The sequence below is a fragment of the Buteo buteo genome, chromosome 19, assembly GCF_964188355.1.
Source record: "Buteo buteo chromosome 19, bButBut1.hap1.1, whole genome shotgun sequence".
Classification (NCBI taxonomy): domain Eukaryota; kingdom Metazoa; phylum Chordata; class Aves; order Accipitriformes; family Accipitridae; genus Buteo; species Buteo buteo.
Window position 1 is genome coordinate 12,187,371 of NC_134189.1, and position 14,029 is coordinate 12,201,399.

The window sequence follows — 14,029 nt, forward strand, 5'->3', positions numbered from 1 at the left end:
TTAAATTAACTGACAGGGCTAAACTGAAGGCACAAGGTAAGCAGACAGTAACAGAGACCAAAGAACAGCAGTCACTCCTCTATAGCTCATTTTCCAATTCAAAGGGTAGATGGAAAGAGCAGCAAGGTAGTTCAACATGAGGAACCTTCAGAGAAGGAAAAACCATTCCTACTCTAAATGTGGAACAATTAAGAAACGTTGTGAGGAAACACAGTGGAAACCAGACAAGAAAGAGGGTAACTACAGCATTTCTTTGCCCCCTAAGGATCTTTTCTATCCACTCCCACTTCTCAACCCCATATCCTTGCCTTGAGAAAGAGCACCACAAGTTTTTGTCCTCCACTTACCATACACCCATCCTACACAGATGACTTCAAAAATGGCCAGGAATAGCAGGCAGGTGCCACTGGCAGCATAGTAGTCAAAGAGCTGGAAGATGTACATCCCACCCTGTTGACAAGGTAGAGAAGAGAGAGTCAGGGAAGGACTATTCCATGTGAGGGAAAAATAACTGAAGCAAGCAGAAGAATAGCAGCAGAAACACTGCACCTAGAGCAGGTAGGAGAAGAAAAGCCTTCTCTTGGGGCTGCCCCCACTCCGTCCCAAAAAAGACAGTCAGGCCTGGTGGCAGGAGAGCATTTCATGCCCATTTTATGATACTGCTGGGCTAGGCTGGTTTCTATGTCCATAGAAGCAGGAGCCAGTTTGTTTGCTTGTTTTAAATCAGTTAGCAAGTTTCCAGCGTAATTTCAAAATACTATGTAGCAGTGCAGAGCTTTGCACCAAAGAAAATGTGATCCTGAGGATCAGGACATTCAGATACCTCATTTTAGCTGCCTCCATCTTTACATACTGCTCAAGGTCCAAGCCCTGCAATGGCAGAGGCATGTGGCTTCCCTGCTGCCTCTGCCTTCGAGCTGAGCCCTGCATAGTTGCCATCAGCTACCTCTCCAGGTCAGTGGATGACTCCTCTCTCATACTTCATGTGTTTTTTCAAAGAGAAAGACTCTCCAACACAAGTCAAGCAGATGCTTTCAAATAGTGCTGAAGGACTCTATACACTGCCAGAACAGCAGAGCAGTTACCCCTTCATCCCACCACGTATGAGGTGACATCCTGCAATGACAGGAGTAGATGCCTCCATGCAAAGGGGCATGCAAAAGCCATGAGAACCCTTAATGCAGTTTCACTCAAAGCTCTCTTGATCGCAGGGAGAGCTGCCTTCAGCAAATCCTTAGCCGGGATCCTGTTGGAGGACCATTCAGCAGTGCCTAAGAGGTTTAGCAGGAATTAGCTGTCACTACACAGCACATGGAGGCAACAGAGAGGAGTGCTAAGACCCCTGCCCAAGCCTGCAGTATGCATGCACAGCACGGCACACCACTGTGCAGGAAGAGGTGCTTGGCTATTAGCTGCAGAGCAAGGCAAACACTGTGTGCGTAGCGTCGCACCAACAGAGCTCTGCTCCTTCTGGTCCCAGGGATCATAGGTTTCCCACTGGCTCAGGCAGGGTTAAGGTGCAGCCATTACCCCCAGCCTCCCCTCCTGCTGCTCTGCTTCTTGGGGAAAGCAGCCAGCAAATGATTGCTGCCCTTAGAAGAGCTTCTGCTTGTGCAGCTTAGGCCTGGTGTTTGCACAAAGCTATATGTCAGGCAGCCTCTCTCGGCTGCGGGACTGTCTCTCCAGAAGGGTCAGTTATGCAGCGAGTACACTAGCGTCACACAGGGTAAAAGCTGCACCGGCTGTTGGACACACCAGCTAATGCATTAGAAATGAAGGATAATTAACAGCATCAAAGATGAGCTTGCTGTCTAACCACTCCTCCAGAACAGTCTAGCAGGGTTTCCAGTGCTTGGTTCTACACCCCAGTTACTCCTTTCTTACCTCAGTGACCAGCAATAAGCCCAGCAGGTAGCATATGACTGCAATGGCCAGGATCAGCAGTTCCCGACGCCCCTTCTTCCGAAACACTCCCGGGAACATGTCAATAAGAGCTGTCACCATGCTTTCCACACAGACAAACTGCAGAAGATGACAGGTCAGAAAAATCAGTGTCTCCCCTTCCCCAAGCACACACTCCCTCTCACTGTACTTTTTTCCTCCGGCCACCCAAATTCTTATTTTTTTGTTTTCTTTTTTTTGTCCACCAAGGGCCAGCTGCAGCTGCTAGGGACCTAAACACAGCTCGATATATCAGTGAGATCTACTCTGGAGCTGCAGACCAAAGGGCTTAAAAGCACAGCCCCATGTTGGGAGGATGAACTGTGAGATGTACAAGGAATTGCCTCAAACCCAACAGAGCATGCTGCTGCACAGCAGGAATGACCAAGGGATGGGGATGCAAGGGGCAGACTGTGCCCCTCGAGCAGGGTGAAGAAGCACCTGAGATGGCACAAGGAACCCTTGTGACAGAGGGGAGCTTCCTCTGCCACCATGAAGCTAAGGGGAACCAGGTGACTGTGGGGGCACAGATCAGCCCTAACATGAAGCACACCCCTCATAACGCAGGACTGGCTGTAAAATATGCCGCAGCTGCCTGGGACAACCCAATAGAGTGTGTGGCCAGGGGTGCTGCAGGTGAATTGCTGGCTTTTGGGGCTGACCGTGGGGCAGAATGCCTGCTCATCACCACGTGGCTCTCGGTCCCACAGCACACACCACCCATAGGGTACATAAAAGAACACCAGCCACTGCTAGGGCAGCCCAGCCAGCATGAAGCAGAGCCATAAGCTAATGAGGCAGGAGGGGACCTTGACCGAGAGAAACAGAGGAAAGAGACCTGATTCTCCAGGTGCAGGGTCTGAGGTGCTGCAAAGGGGAGCCTGAGCAGAGCACCCTGCCTGGCAGACATGCCAGGACATCCCCGCTCCCCTCATGCCAGCACACCAGGGTTGCACACTGCGCACGGCAGGGTGCTCTGCTGGGTTTTGCTCCTGGCATAACAGGGGTATGGGAGGGTAAGAGATGGGCACACCAGTGAGGAGAGCACACAGGGACTGCTCTGGTGAGATGCAGCTGGGAGAAAACAGCCCCATTCCCCTTCCCAGACTGCCCTGCTCTGTGCCAGGCCTTACTCCGCAGTGTGCACGGTCCTGGTGCTGGCACAGAGGTGGGAGGGGATGTAGCTGGGACACCGTCACATACACACAGGGAGAAGGATGCCAAACAGAGATGCCAGCACACATAACCACTGGCATCCCATCAGCCCTGGGTCTGAGCTCCCACAGTGTGAATGTGCTGTGGACAATGTGGAGAATGTATTTGAGGTACCAGCAAAGTACATAATGACCTTGTCCTATCCCATGGCCTTGGGGAGTGCTTAGGGTAGGGACAGGCACCTGAGTGTTAGATGAGGAGAGGGTGTTTGCTGTACCTGGCTGTCCAGTCCCAAGAAGATCAGCATGAGGAAGAAGAGGCAGGACCAGAGCTGAGACACAGGCATCATCGTTACTGCTGTTGGATATGCTATGAAAGCCAGACCAGGACCTGCCAACAGACCACAGGATGACCACATGTGCCCCCCACACCACTGACTGCCACCACCACCCTGCAGCACAGAGTGAGCTCACATAGTGCTTCAAAGCTCATATCACCACGGCTCCTTGCCCACACAGGGCTGAAAGCTGTGTCAGGGAGCAGTGGTCCTGCAGACCTTGCTGCAGACACCCATAGCAATAGAGGATGTAGATAACATCCTGGGCTCCCCTTCAGGCATTCTGTTTTGCCTTGGCTCTGAAGTGTCCTGGAAAAACGTACCTGATTCAGCCACTTCTGCAATGGGTACACCCTGCTCTCGAGCCATGAAGCCCAGCACAGAGAAAATGGCAAAGCCAGCAATGAAGCTAGTGGCACTGTTCAGGAAGCAGAGCATGATGCAGTCCCTGCAGAGGGGGAGATCAGAGAGAAATCAGTGTTTCCCACTGCAGAATGCGTCCACTTGGGATCATGTCTGTACTCAGTTTCCCCAATCAGACAGCATGGAGCAAGGAACAGCAATGCTGCTCCTGAACTCCCTCAGAAGTAAAAAGCTCAGAAGAGAGCCAAAAATCAGCCTACCTACCTTGTACCCCACTGTTCAAGACTTATAGGTCTATATGTGACACAAAGAGAGACATCGGGCACCACCAGTAGCTTGTGAATAGGATGCCACAATGATATATGTAAGGACACGGCAACACAAAAGTTGACAGGAGTCAAGAGAATAATAAAAACAACAGTGAAAATGAGGAAAACAGCAAATTAGAAAAGGGAAGAGGTTGCAAAAGTAAACATAGTCGAGAAAGAGGAGCATCTGAAAGCATGAACACATACAGGTTCAGCAGGTCTGGTAAAACAAGGACTAATGGTTTACCAAAAATCCCCACCTGACAAGGGTTGTGTCTGCACTGTCTTTATTAGCTATGCTCAGATGGAGGCTGGAATGTACTATGCCACTTGTCCTGAAGTGTTTGTGCACTTTCTCCCTGTGAAAACGGGGCACCAGCCTGAGCTGACTGGGCTGGAAACCCCACACCCTGGGGTTCTGCCTGGGCAGCTGCAAGCACTGACCCACAGTGTCAGCTGCTATGGGCCAGAGTGGACACCCAGCACATTTGGGCCACCCAAAGCTAAGCTGCCAGTTCAAGGCACCTAAGGCATTAGAGGAAGGCGTCAGCACACCACTCCACTGGTGACAGATACATTTCAGGATACCCAGGGGAAAGTATTAATTGCCTGACCAACAGCCATGGCAGCACCTTTTGAAGAACAAAAAAAAGAGGAGAAGTGATTGATGTCTCCCAAGTTCCATTACATTTTCCCATCCATGTTGGAGCAATACATGAAGGAATAACAAAGCCCCTGCTCCTCAGGGCTCTGTGGAAGGTGTCAGAAATGGTCCTGATGGCTTCACTGAGCAACGTGTCAGGCCATGGATAAAATAGATCTGTAATCCAAGGGCAAGGAGGAGGCCAGACAGACTTGATTAATCTCCTTGATAGGATAAAAATGCCACTGGCAGTACATTACCCTGATGGTAGTAAAGCACTGGAGGCAGGGGGCCAGCCATCATCTTTGTACCATCTCCCCTGCCTAGCAAGTGACAGCAGAGCCGGCCGTGCCACCCCTGCTCACTCACCCTGTCAAAATAGCCTGTGGTGTCTCCACAGTGGCTGGAGGCACTCTCCATTTTCATTCCTCCCCCTCCTCCAGTCTCTCCTGTTTCCAAGCTGACTCACACAGGAGAGCACTACTAAAGCCATTTTCTGGGGCTCCTGCGTTCCCTCAGCCACTCTCCATCCCTACGCTGAGTCCTCTGCAGCTTCCACACTCTGGGCAGCTCATTAGTCAAAGCAGCATGGCCCAAGGTCTCCCCTGGGGACAGAGCCTGCCTCAGATGCAGCTCTGTGCTGTTTGTCTCTCAGCAAATTTCCAGAAGGATACAGGGAGTCCAGGCTCCTCTTACCTGTAACAGTTGTTGGTATATTTGTTGTAGCTGCCCAAAGCTGTCAGGCACCCCTGGCAGATCGCATAAGAGAAGAGGATCTGAGTGCCTGCATCCATCCAGACCTGGAACAGAGAAGGTCAGTGGTCTCCAGACCTGGCAACAAAATAAACAAATGGCTGTGTCCTGTCTAGCAACAACTCCTCCATCCATGCAGAACAAACCCTGTGATGCAGAGAGTGGCTCAGTGGATGTAGAAACCAGGATACCTCTCTGGGAAAACTGAGCTACAGGACTGAAAGTCCTCTAGGAATAGTCGCCTGAGGGGACCCTATTTTCATATCCCACTCAAGGTGACACCGGTTCTCAATCCTGTGCCTTTGCATTCTGGGTGGAGACAGCATCCCTGATAGCATGGCTCTGGCTGAAGGTGACACTGCAGATCTCTGTGGTCCCTACATGGCTCAGGGTTCACAGAGCCACTGGTGAGTTGTCCCAAATGAGGGCCAGAGAGTCCTTTGCATGATCAGTGTAGTCCCCTCCCTGTTCCCCAATCTAGTTTCTCACACCTCTGAGGCCACGGTGCAGGGTGAAGGGCAGAAAATTGCCAAGCTGAGAGATTTCAGGTTGGTGGGGTGTCGGGCGCCGAAGTCCCCCTTTGCTCTGGCATTGCATGGGAAAAGCTGGGTGGGCTTGTTCACCGCTGCTCCAGCCTTCCCCCGTGGAAAAGCCCCTTCACCCCGTGCGGTGTGGGCTGCACTGCAGCTCCGCTCTCGCACCCTCCCAGGGAAAGCCCTGAGCTGCGAGTTAGCAGGCAGGCAGGAAAACAGCCCACCTTGCTGTTTGTCTGTGTTCCCTCTCTCTTTTCCCTCTAAGCAGCCCCCAGCTGCAAACATCCAGGCAGCTGCAATTTGGCAGCTTTCAGAGAATCCCAGCCCAGTCATTGCTGCTTAAATTCACACAGATCTCTCACAGATAGGCGTGTACGTGTGGGCCCTTCAGGTGTGGGCACAGGCACACATCCCGCTTCACACCAAAGCTCCACATTCCGCCTGAACTCAGTAGCAGGATCTCTCACTCCTGCTGTGCTGGGTTGCAGCAGCCTGGAAAGACCATGTCAGCTTTAGTTAGGCTGTGAAAGATAGGGAGGTTTGCAGTGCATAGGCTCTGTCCACGAATAAAACACTCAGCCCCGGTCACCCCCTTGTTATTTATTTTGATATTAAAATGCCATTTACGTTCAGCTGGCTCTTCGCGTTCAGCGCACCACAGGTTTTGTATTGACAACACATAATTGCATCTGAAAGCCATTTGGGGGAAGACAGTGTGTTTGGCAGCTGGTTTGGGAGCAGTTGGGGCTTTAGCCATCTGGGAAGATGCGGGAGGTAAGCTGAGACTGTGTGCTAAGCATATTGCTTGGCTGCCTCCACGAAAAGATTCAGCGGTGCAGTGTCATTTAAATGCTCTTCTGGTGGCTGGGAGTGGTGTCTGCATTAACACCTCCCTGGGATGGCAGAAGCAGCCCGCACAGCGTTGCTGAGCCCACGTGGGGAAGGGAAGCAACCTGCTGTTACAGAAAGGTGCCGGAGCAGACACCCGGGGGGATCCTCCAAGAAAGGGTCCTGCTGCCTGCCCTTTGCAGCCCCCAAGGGTGCTGCCCACCTCCTGCCCACTTGGGCTACCTTGCAGGTCCTGGGTTTGGGCTGTACCCTCTGCCCTCATCTGGACTTGCCCTCCCTGGGTACCCAGCATCCTCCCTGCCGGGGGGGCATTCCACGAGCTCCAACAAGTCGTGGCAGGGGCCGACCCTTTAACCAGCCCCCAGGACAGGTGGAGGGAACCTGCTGCCCAGCTGGGGCACAGCCCGCCTTACCTGTGTGCATTTGGTCTCTGCAAACAGAGGACCTGCACTCCCTGGGAGGGCTCTGTTGGAGCCAAATAAACTGCTAACCAGGACAGAAAAAATGAAAAACGATAGATTATTTTCCCCCTCTCCTTCCTTAATTATTTGCATTTAAGACCCTGCAAAACCATCTGTTACATGCTGAATATTTCATATACTCTTCTGGTTTTGCTTAGCCCATGAGTGGAAATGACCTAATATGCCTATATGCTGCAGATGTATGAGCAAAAAGGTTGTGCTGTGCAGGGGGACTAGACCCTTCTCAGCTCTTTTAAGGAGGTCTTACTGGTTCACCGGTCTCCTTTCAGAGAAGACAGTTAGATCCTCAGCTAGCAGCAGATCCAAGGGCCAGGGCACTGGAAACCTTCCCATGGCCAGCACTTGCCTGACCTCCACCCACCTGTGGGTCTGCCAGCCTGGAAATGTCCGGCTTCAGGTAGAAGATGATCCCCTCCGCAGCACCCGGCAGCGTGACTCCTCGCACCAGCAGGATGATGAGCATCACGTACGGGAAGGTGGCAGTGAAGTAAACCACCTGCAGGTGCAGGGAAACAAGAGGAGAGAGGGTCAGCGGGGGGGGGTGCAGGCATCTTCTCATCTCGTCTGCAGGCCCCCACCCCGGCAAACATCCCTGACTCTGCTGTTGGCTAGAGCTGCTACTGCTAGCATAGGAGAGGGGTGGGAAAGAAATTAATCAAGGTTACATCTCACCAGTGATTTAGTTAATCTACTTTTTTTTCCTCACCCAAGACTATTCCACTGGTTGCTCTGCTTTATTGTCTCTTTCCAGTCAGTATAATTTCCCCGCTCTCCAGCTGTTCTCTTCATCTTTCTAGAGCTGCAGCAGAAACCCAGGTCTCTTCCTGTCACTGAGTTTTAATGAGGAGTTATTAAAATGGTCCTATTCCCAGCAAGAGTTTTCCAAATTAAATAGCAACTTCTGCTGCCCAATTTGAGACACCTCTTAGGGGTCTCATTTCCAGGAGTGCTCATGCAGCTCCCTCATCCCTTCAATGCCTCTGAGCTCACAGGTAAAAAATGGGGGGCACCTCAAAGCCTTTAAAGAAAACGTAGACCATTATTTTTGTAAACCCTTCTTTTCACCTCTTCTTGTGTGTGATGTAAATAAATATTACAGTAGAATTAATCATCTCTAATCCATTGTCTAATTTAACTTTTTTTTTCTATTTGCAAAATATCCATGAGCAAGCTGCAACTTCCTAACATTTATTCATTATTAAAATTCATCCAAGTAATGTGAAGTCTTGTTTACTCTATGGATTCATAGTGAGGGGCCTAAAATGATATTTTTTCTGCTTGGTGATAATCGGTTGAACAAGTCACAGTAGGTGGTACTTTTGCTGTTCCCCGACTGAATGAGAATGCAAGCACTTTTGGCACAAGTACTAAAATCTACCTTCAGAAATCACTTCTGGGGAACACTTATACACATCAGCTGAATGCATAAGGAAAGGAAACATGGAAAGAGCACAAGAGTGGGCAAAATGAATAAAAGAAAAAGGCTTTTAAAGAAAATGAGTCTTCATGGAGTTATTTGAAATTATTTTCCTGAGGTCACTATTGTTTCTTTAAGTTTGGACTCCTTAAATCACAGAAGCATAAACACAAGGGTCTGGCAGGGTTATTGGATTAGAGCAGCCTCTCAGTCAAGCACAACATCCTGTTTACTCTGCAGCTGTTAAACAAAATTATGCACCTACTCAGAATTCCTGGGACCTCCCTGCTGCTTATCCTAATACATAGTCAGTGAGGGAAAAGAAGGAAGGAGCTGATTTTTTTGACAGTGCTCCAGTAAAACCCAAAATGACTACCTGCAGAGAAGACAACTGGCCTGTCTGACCTGCGGTATGTCTCAGGACAGAAGAACCCATCCTGTATTGCCGCACCATGTCCGTAACATCTGGCTGGTAAAAAGTAAGCCCTGTATCCTAAAACTTGTGATGGAAAAATCTTCTGTGGTCCGAGAAAAACCACTCCCAACTACTGCATGCACTCACTGTTACCTCTCACTTTCTGGTCTGACTTTGCCAAACCCGATCAGCCCAACCAGCCTGACTGAACTTCTTTAGCTTTCTCCTTGTGCAGGCAAGCTCTGCACACCAGGGCAGCACCAGGCAAAGGAGAGACTCGGTGGAGAGGGCTGAGAGCTGAAGAGGGCCTGGGATGACTTAGTTACACTTCCATGCGGATCAAACATCTCTCAGACCCAATCTCCCAAGATCAGAATGATACCTCTTGTGAAGATGGCACTGTGGTATTCAACCAGGGAGCATCAGAGAACTGAGATTTAAAATGCGGAGCATTCCCTGTCCCCATAGATGTGGAGTCTGGCTCTCCCTTCTTGAGAAATAGCGGACAGCACCTCAGCACCAGCAAGAGTCAGAGTCATCAGCAAAGACTGGGAGAAACCTAGCGAGCAGAACAAGCTATTCTCTTGCTCTGTTAAAATGGGCGCCCGGTGCAGTTTTAAGGTGGGAAATGGGATCTGACACCAAAACATGGGTGTCCAGTACTACAGGGAACATGGGTGTCCTGTACTACAGGGAATATCTGCCAATACCAGGGATAGTGATTTGAAGGAAGAAGTCTGTTGCAGAAATTGCTCCCCCTCCTTTTGCTATTGGGACATCCACTGGACACCCACAAGACCCAACCATCATTAATGACCCACCCATCTCATTGCAGCTCCAGGAAGGAAGGAGTTCCTGAACAAGTCATGCCCATAGCAGCATCCCTAACACCTACCCCAACGCATTACACACTCATTCACTCCAGAAGGATAACCAGTCTACCTGATCTATGGGATCAACATCAGGAGGGAGCACTGGCTCCAGCCTCACTAGCAAAACGCAGAAAGTGACCTGCTGAGCCAAAAACTTCAGAGCCAGGGAGAGTACAAAGGAGAGAACAAAGACACCTCTCCCACCCCAAGCATTTTGCAGCATAAAGAAGCAGGAGAGATTCATTATCTATTCACTGAGCTGGTTACAAGCAGCAGCTTGTCTATTTTGCTCAAGTGTTTAATTATTGCCAGGGATAGGAAGTTTGCCACTGCAGAGGATCTTGTTAAAAACACCAGCAAGCCACACTAGGACAACACACTGGTGAGTGGATGATTCCCAAGGGCACTTGGGGAGTATCCATCAGCCACTGTGGGTATCTGCAAGGGAAAAGGTGACCCAAGACTACCCTCAGTTCCCAGGTCTTTCCCTGTTCTCCCCTCCCTGTTTGACCTAGTCTTTTTTTCTTCCTCTTATGGGTCAAACACAAGCAGTGTAAATCAGTATGGCCCCACCAGGTTTTAGGTTTGACTTTGGTGCTGTGTGTCTCCTGCCTCTACTTCATGAAGAAGGAAAAGAGATTGGGGAAGAAATGTAAGATGGGTACAAGGAGGCTTATGGACCAGGAGAACAATCTCCATTCCTACTTTGCCTGTGGACTTGACCCCTTTCCAGATGCAGAAGTAGCAGATGATCCACGCCAGCAGAAGACACAGAGCCAGCTCCCAGCGCACAGTGCCCAGTTTGTGAATACCATCCGTGAGCCCCAGGACTCGCTTCCTGCCAGTGTCCAGGGACAGGGAGAGAAGCATTAACACCCCAGACCCCACTCATCTGTACAGACCTTTCCCATATTACCCCATCCAAAGACTTAACAGACTATCTACAACACATCTGCCCAGGGCTCCCAGCCATGTGAATCACCCCAGCTCTGCCTAGGGCTTGCCTCTCTGTCATTCCTGCTGATGCTGGTCCACCATGTCCTGTAGCTGGCCTGAGCCCTCCCACTCTCCAAGCCCATGGCACCATGCCCATGAGACCCGCACAACACAAAATCACCACCTGCTCCCCATTGCTCCCCCACCCTGGCATCTGCCCAGCAGACACTACTCAATCCAAGGCAGACCACAAATGCCATCATCACCCCATGGCCACCGCTCTTCCTCTGACCTCCCCGTATACTATGGACATCCTAAATTAAGCATAAATGGCCTTTACGATTCCCATGCCTGTCCTTCAGCCTCATTCCTTGAAGACTCACCATCACGAAGGTGGGCTGCATGAGAGCTCAGCGCTGCAGCTCATGCCATCCCCAGAAGCCCAACCACACACTTATGATTCCTCTGCACACCCTTCTCCAAACCTGTCCCCTCAGGGTCCCCTTGCCCTTGCAACCTCTGCAGAAAACCTGAACGATCATTTCAGAGGGGTCACAGCTCTCGTCAAATAGTATGTGCAAAGAGTAGGGCAGGAGAGGGGCTCCAGCACTGTGCAGACTCTTTCTGCACCCATGGGCACATATCATCTTCTATGTGCCCTATGGTGGCTGCAAGGGGCAAAGGACACTCAACCCTCTCAGAGGCACTTTAGGAGCCATAAATGGAAACCCAAAATCCTGCTGAAGCTGACCCCCTGGCACCCCTCTTCTTTATGACTCCTTCCTCAGTTGAGCATGGAGAGGTAGTGTGGCTCCGGCAGCCATTTCAACCTCTGCAGGCTGCAGTGATGACCCTCTCTGGGACACTGTCTGGCCTGCTGCAGGACCGCTCCCTCAGAGGTGTTTTATTGCTTCCAGCCCCATGAACAAACCTCCCCGAGCCCCCCTCTGGCATCTCATGCATGCACCTCAGATCCCTGCTCTCCAGAGATGAGCCTGGGCAGCCTGATGGACAACTTCCCTTAGGCACCAAGCAAGACGTGGTCAGAAGAAGGGAAAAGGCAGTTTTAAGCGATCACGTACTCCCAAAACTCAATCATTGGGGAGGTGGCGTTCGCAGGCAAGGTCCTGTTGTCCAGGCTGGAGCTATTCAGAATGTCCACACAGAGATCTACCAAAAGAAAAGGAAGCTGATGAGCCAGAGAAATTCTCCAAGGCTCCTCCATGAGGGATGCTCCTTCCCCTCTGTACCCTAAACCTCACTCTGGCAGCACACAGCCCCTTCACCCTGTGCTATAGAGTATCTCATTAAATGCTTGCATCTCATTAAGCATCTCGTTAAACTCTGGCTCTCCCCAGTTACAAATCCTAATCCAGCAGTAGCCAGAGGGCTTTGGGAAGGGGAGAGGGGAAGGAGGGAGCAATTCCCTGCCAAATGGAAACCAGATGGCTGCAAAATACAGATTATTGAGGGATAGCCACTATGAGTAGCCAGGATAGAAAAACGCATTCTCCTCCCACGTGATGCACCATTCCCTGTCCACACATGCATGCATATGTTCACACACTCCGCAGATGCCTTCATGTTCCACTCTGCCATTCCCAACCCTGTCATATAGCATGGAATTACTAAAAACAGAGGAGATGCCACGCATCCAAGAAATGCACCTCAGCTTGCATTTGGCAAGAAAAAGACAATCCACTGGAAAACCGAGGAAGCCCAGCTCTTGCTGGGAAGCTTCTGCCTGTTGAGAGAACATCTGTGGCTTTCCTCGCAAACAAACCCATGCTGGGAGAGCTGAAGGAATCAGATCAACTCTTTAAAAGGCTGGTTACCTCTGCTGGGATGAAGGGATAGAGGAAGCTGTGAGTGAATGGCCCATGGGGTGGAGAAATTTAACACATCACAGAAATGAATCATCTGACCCAAGAGAAAAAGTGAGGGAATGGAGCTGCTGCCAAAGCTCTTTCCAGCCTGGCTTTCCACTGAAAGCAAAACAACCTGTTCAACATGGTAAAAGAGGCCTGTCAAGGACATCAGACCCATGAGGATTACTTCACGTCTACCCCATCTTCCCAGGAACAGCTCAAGTGCCTTGAGTAAAACCAAGGCCAGGTCTTCTCTGCTGGGCACAGTTATGTGAGTTGTGGGCACAAGGAGATGAGACCCCTGGCCAATGTAATGGTATAGAGGCTCGTATGGATGTGATTAGGCCAGAAAAACTGTGCCTTTAGAGTTTTATGTTACTGGTTCCTGCATTAGGAGACCTGTACTGGCAAAATCCTCCAGTGCAGGCTTGGCCTGATTTAGCCAAAAGCTAAGGGCACAAAGCAAACTGTTCAGTACGTGGCAGCAACTGTGCCAGTAACTCAGAAGGAGTGGGATAGAATAAGGGAACTGTAAGATAAATCGTTGTAGTAGAGCTAATGAAAAGCTCCTGCCACATGAGGAGGACTCTACATTGGCTTGAAAACTGTCCCAACCCACCTACCTCTCCTGCTTGCCAGAAAATGTGGATTTTTCAGTGAAATCTCAATGTCCGAAACATCTCCATGCAGAAATAGTTTTACTGTCCCCTGCTGCTAGGCATAGGGTCATACCACTCACCCTTTGTGACACTTGCCTATGGTAAATGAAGACAGTCGCCTTTGCAGGAGTCCCTAACCACGCTGCAGCTCATGAGAGCTTTTTATCTGAATAAAAAATATTTTCTACAAAACCCAAATAATTTCTGTGAATTGGGAAGGAGCTAGAAGCTGGCCAAGGGAAAGTGTACCTGAGTTCCAGGGATTATTGCAGCTGGCCCATGGTAGCACTGCAGTGAAGGAGCTGAACAGGTAGAAGAGTGCCCAGGACAGGATGATGATGTAGTAGATATTCAGATAGCACTCAATGACTTGTGAGGCATACCCAATTCCTGTGAAGGAAAACAAAGGAGGTGAGGGTCCGACTCCCAACACGTCGGGCTTAACCCCAAACAAAGACATAGACCCTGCCATGTTAAGAAGGGTGCAACACCAACCAC

General features: G+C 50.3%; 1 protein-coding gene across 1 annotated transcript in view; it reads right to left on the bottom strand.

Moving 5' to 3' along the window:
• LOC142042253 (sodium- and chloride-dependent betaine transporter-like) overlaps positions 1 to 14,029 on the bottom strand; it is a 38,034-nt gene that overhangs the window by 11,406 nt on the left and 12,599 nt on the right. The window contains exons 4-12 of the mRNA XM_075052001.1: positions 13,781 to 13,921; positions 12,087 to 12,174; positions 10,774 to 10,906; positions 7,726 to 7,860; positions 5,444 to 5,547; positions 3,757 to 3,881; positions 3,374 to 3,486; positions 1,885 to 2,022; positions 348 to 450 (exon numbers count right to left, since the gene is read on the bottom strand). Coding sequence (XP_074908102.1) covers positions 348 to 450; positions 1,885 to 2,022; positions 3,374 to 3,486; positions 3,757 to 3,881; positions 5,444 to 5,547; positions 7,726 to 7,860; positions 10,774 to 10,906; positions 12,087 to 12,174; positions 13,781 to 13,921 — 1,080 coding nt within the window. The remainder of the gene's footprint in view (positions 1 to 347; positions 451 to 1,884; positions 2,023 to 3,373; positions 3,487 to 3,756; positions 3,882 to 5,443; positions 5,548 to 7,725; positions 7,861 to 10,773; positions 10,907 to 12,086; positions 12,175 to 13,780; positions 13,922 to 14,029) is intronic.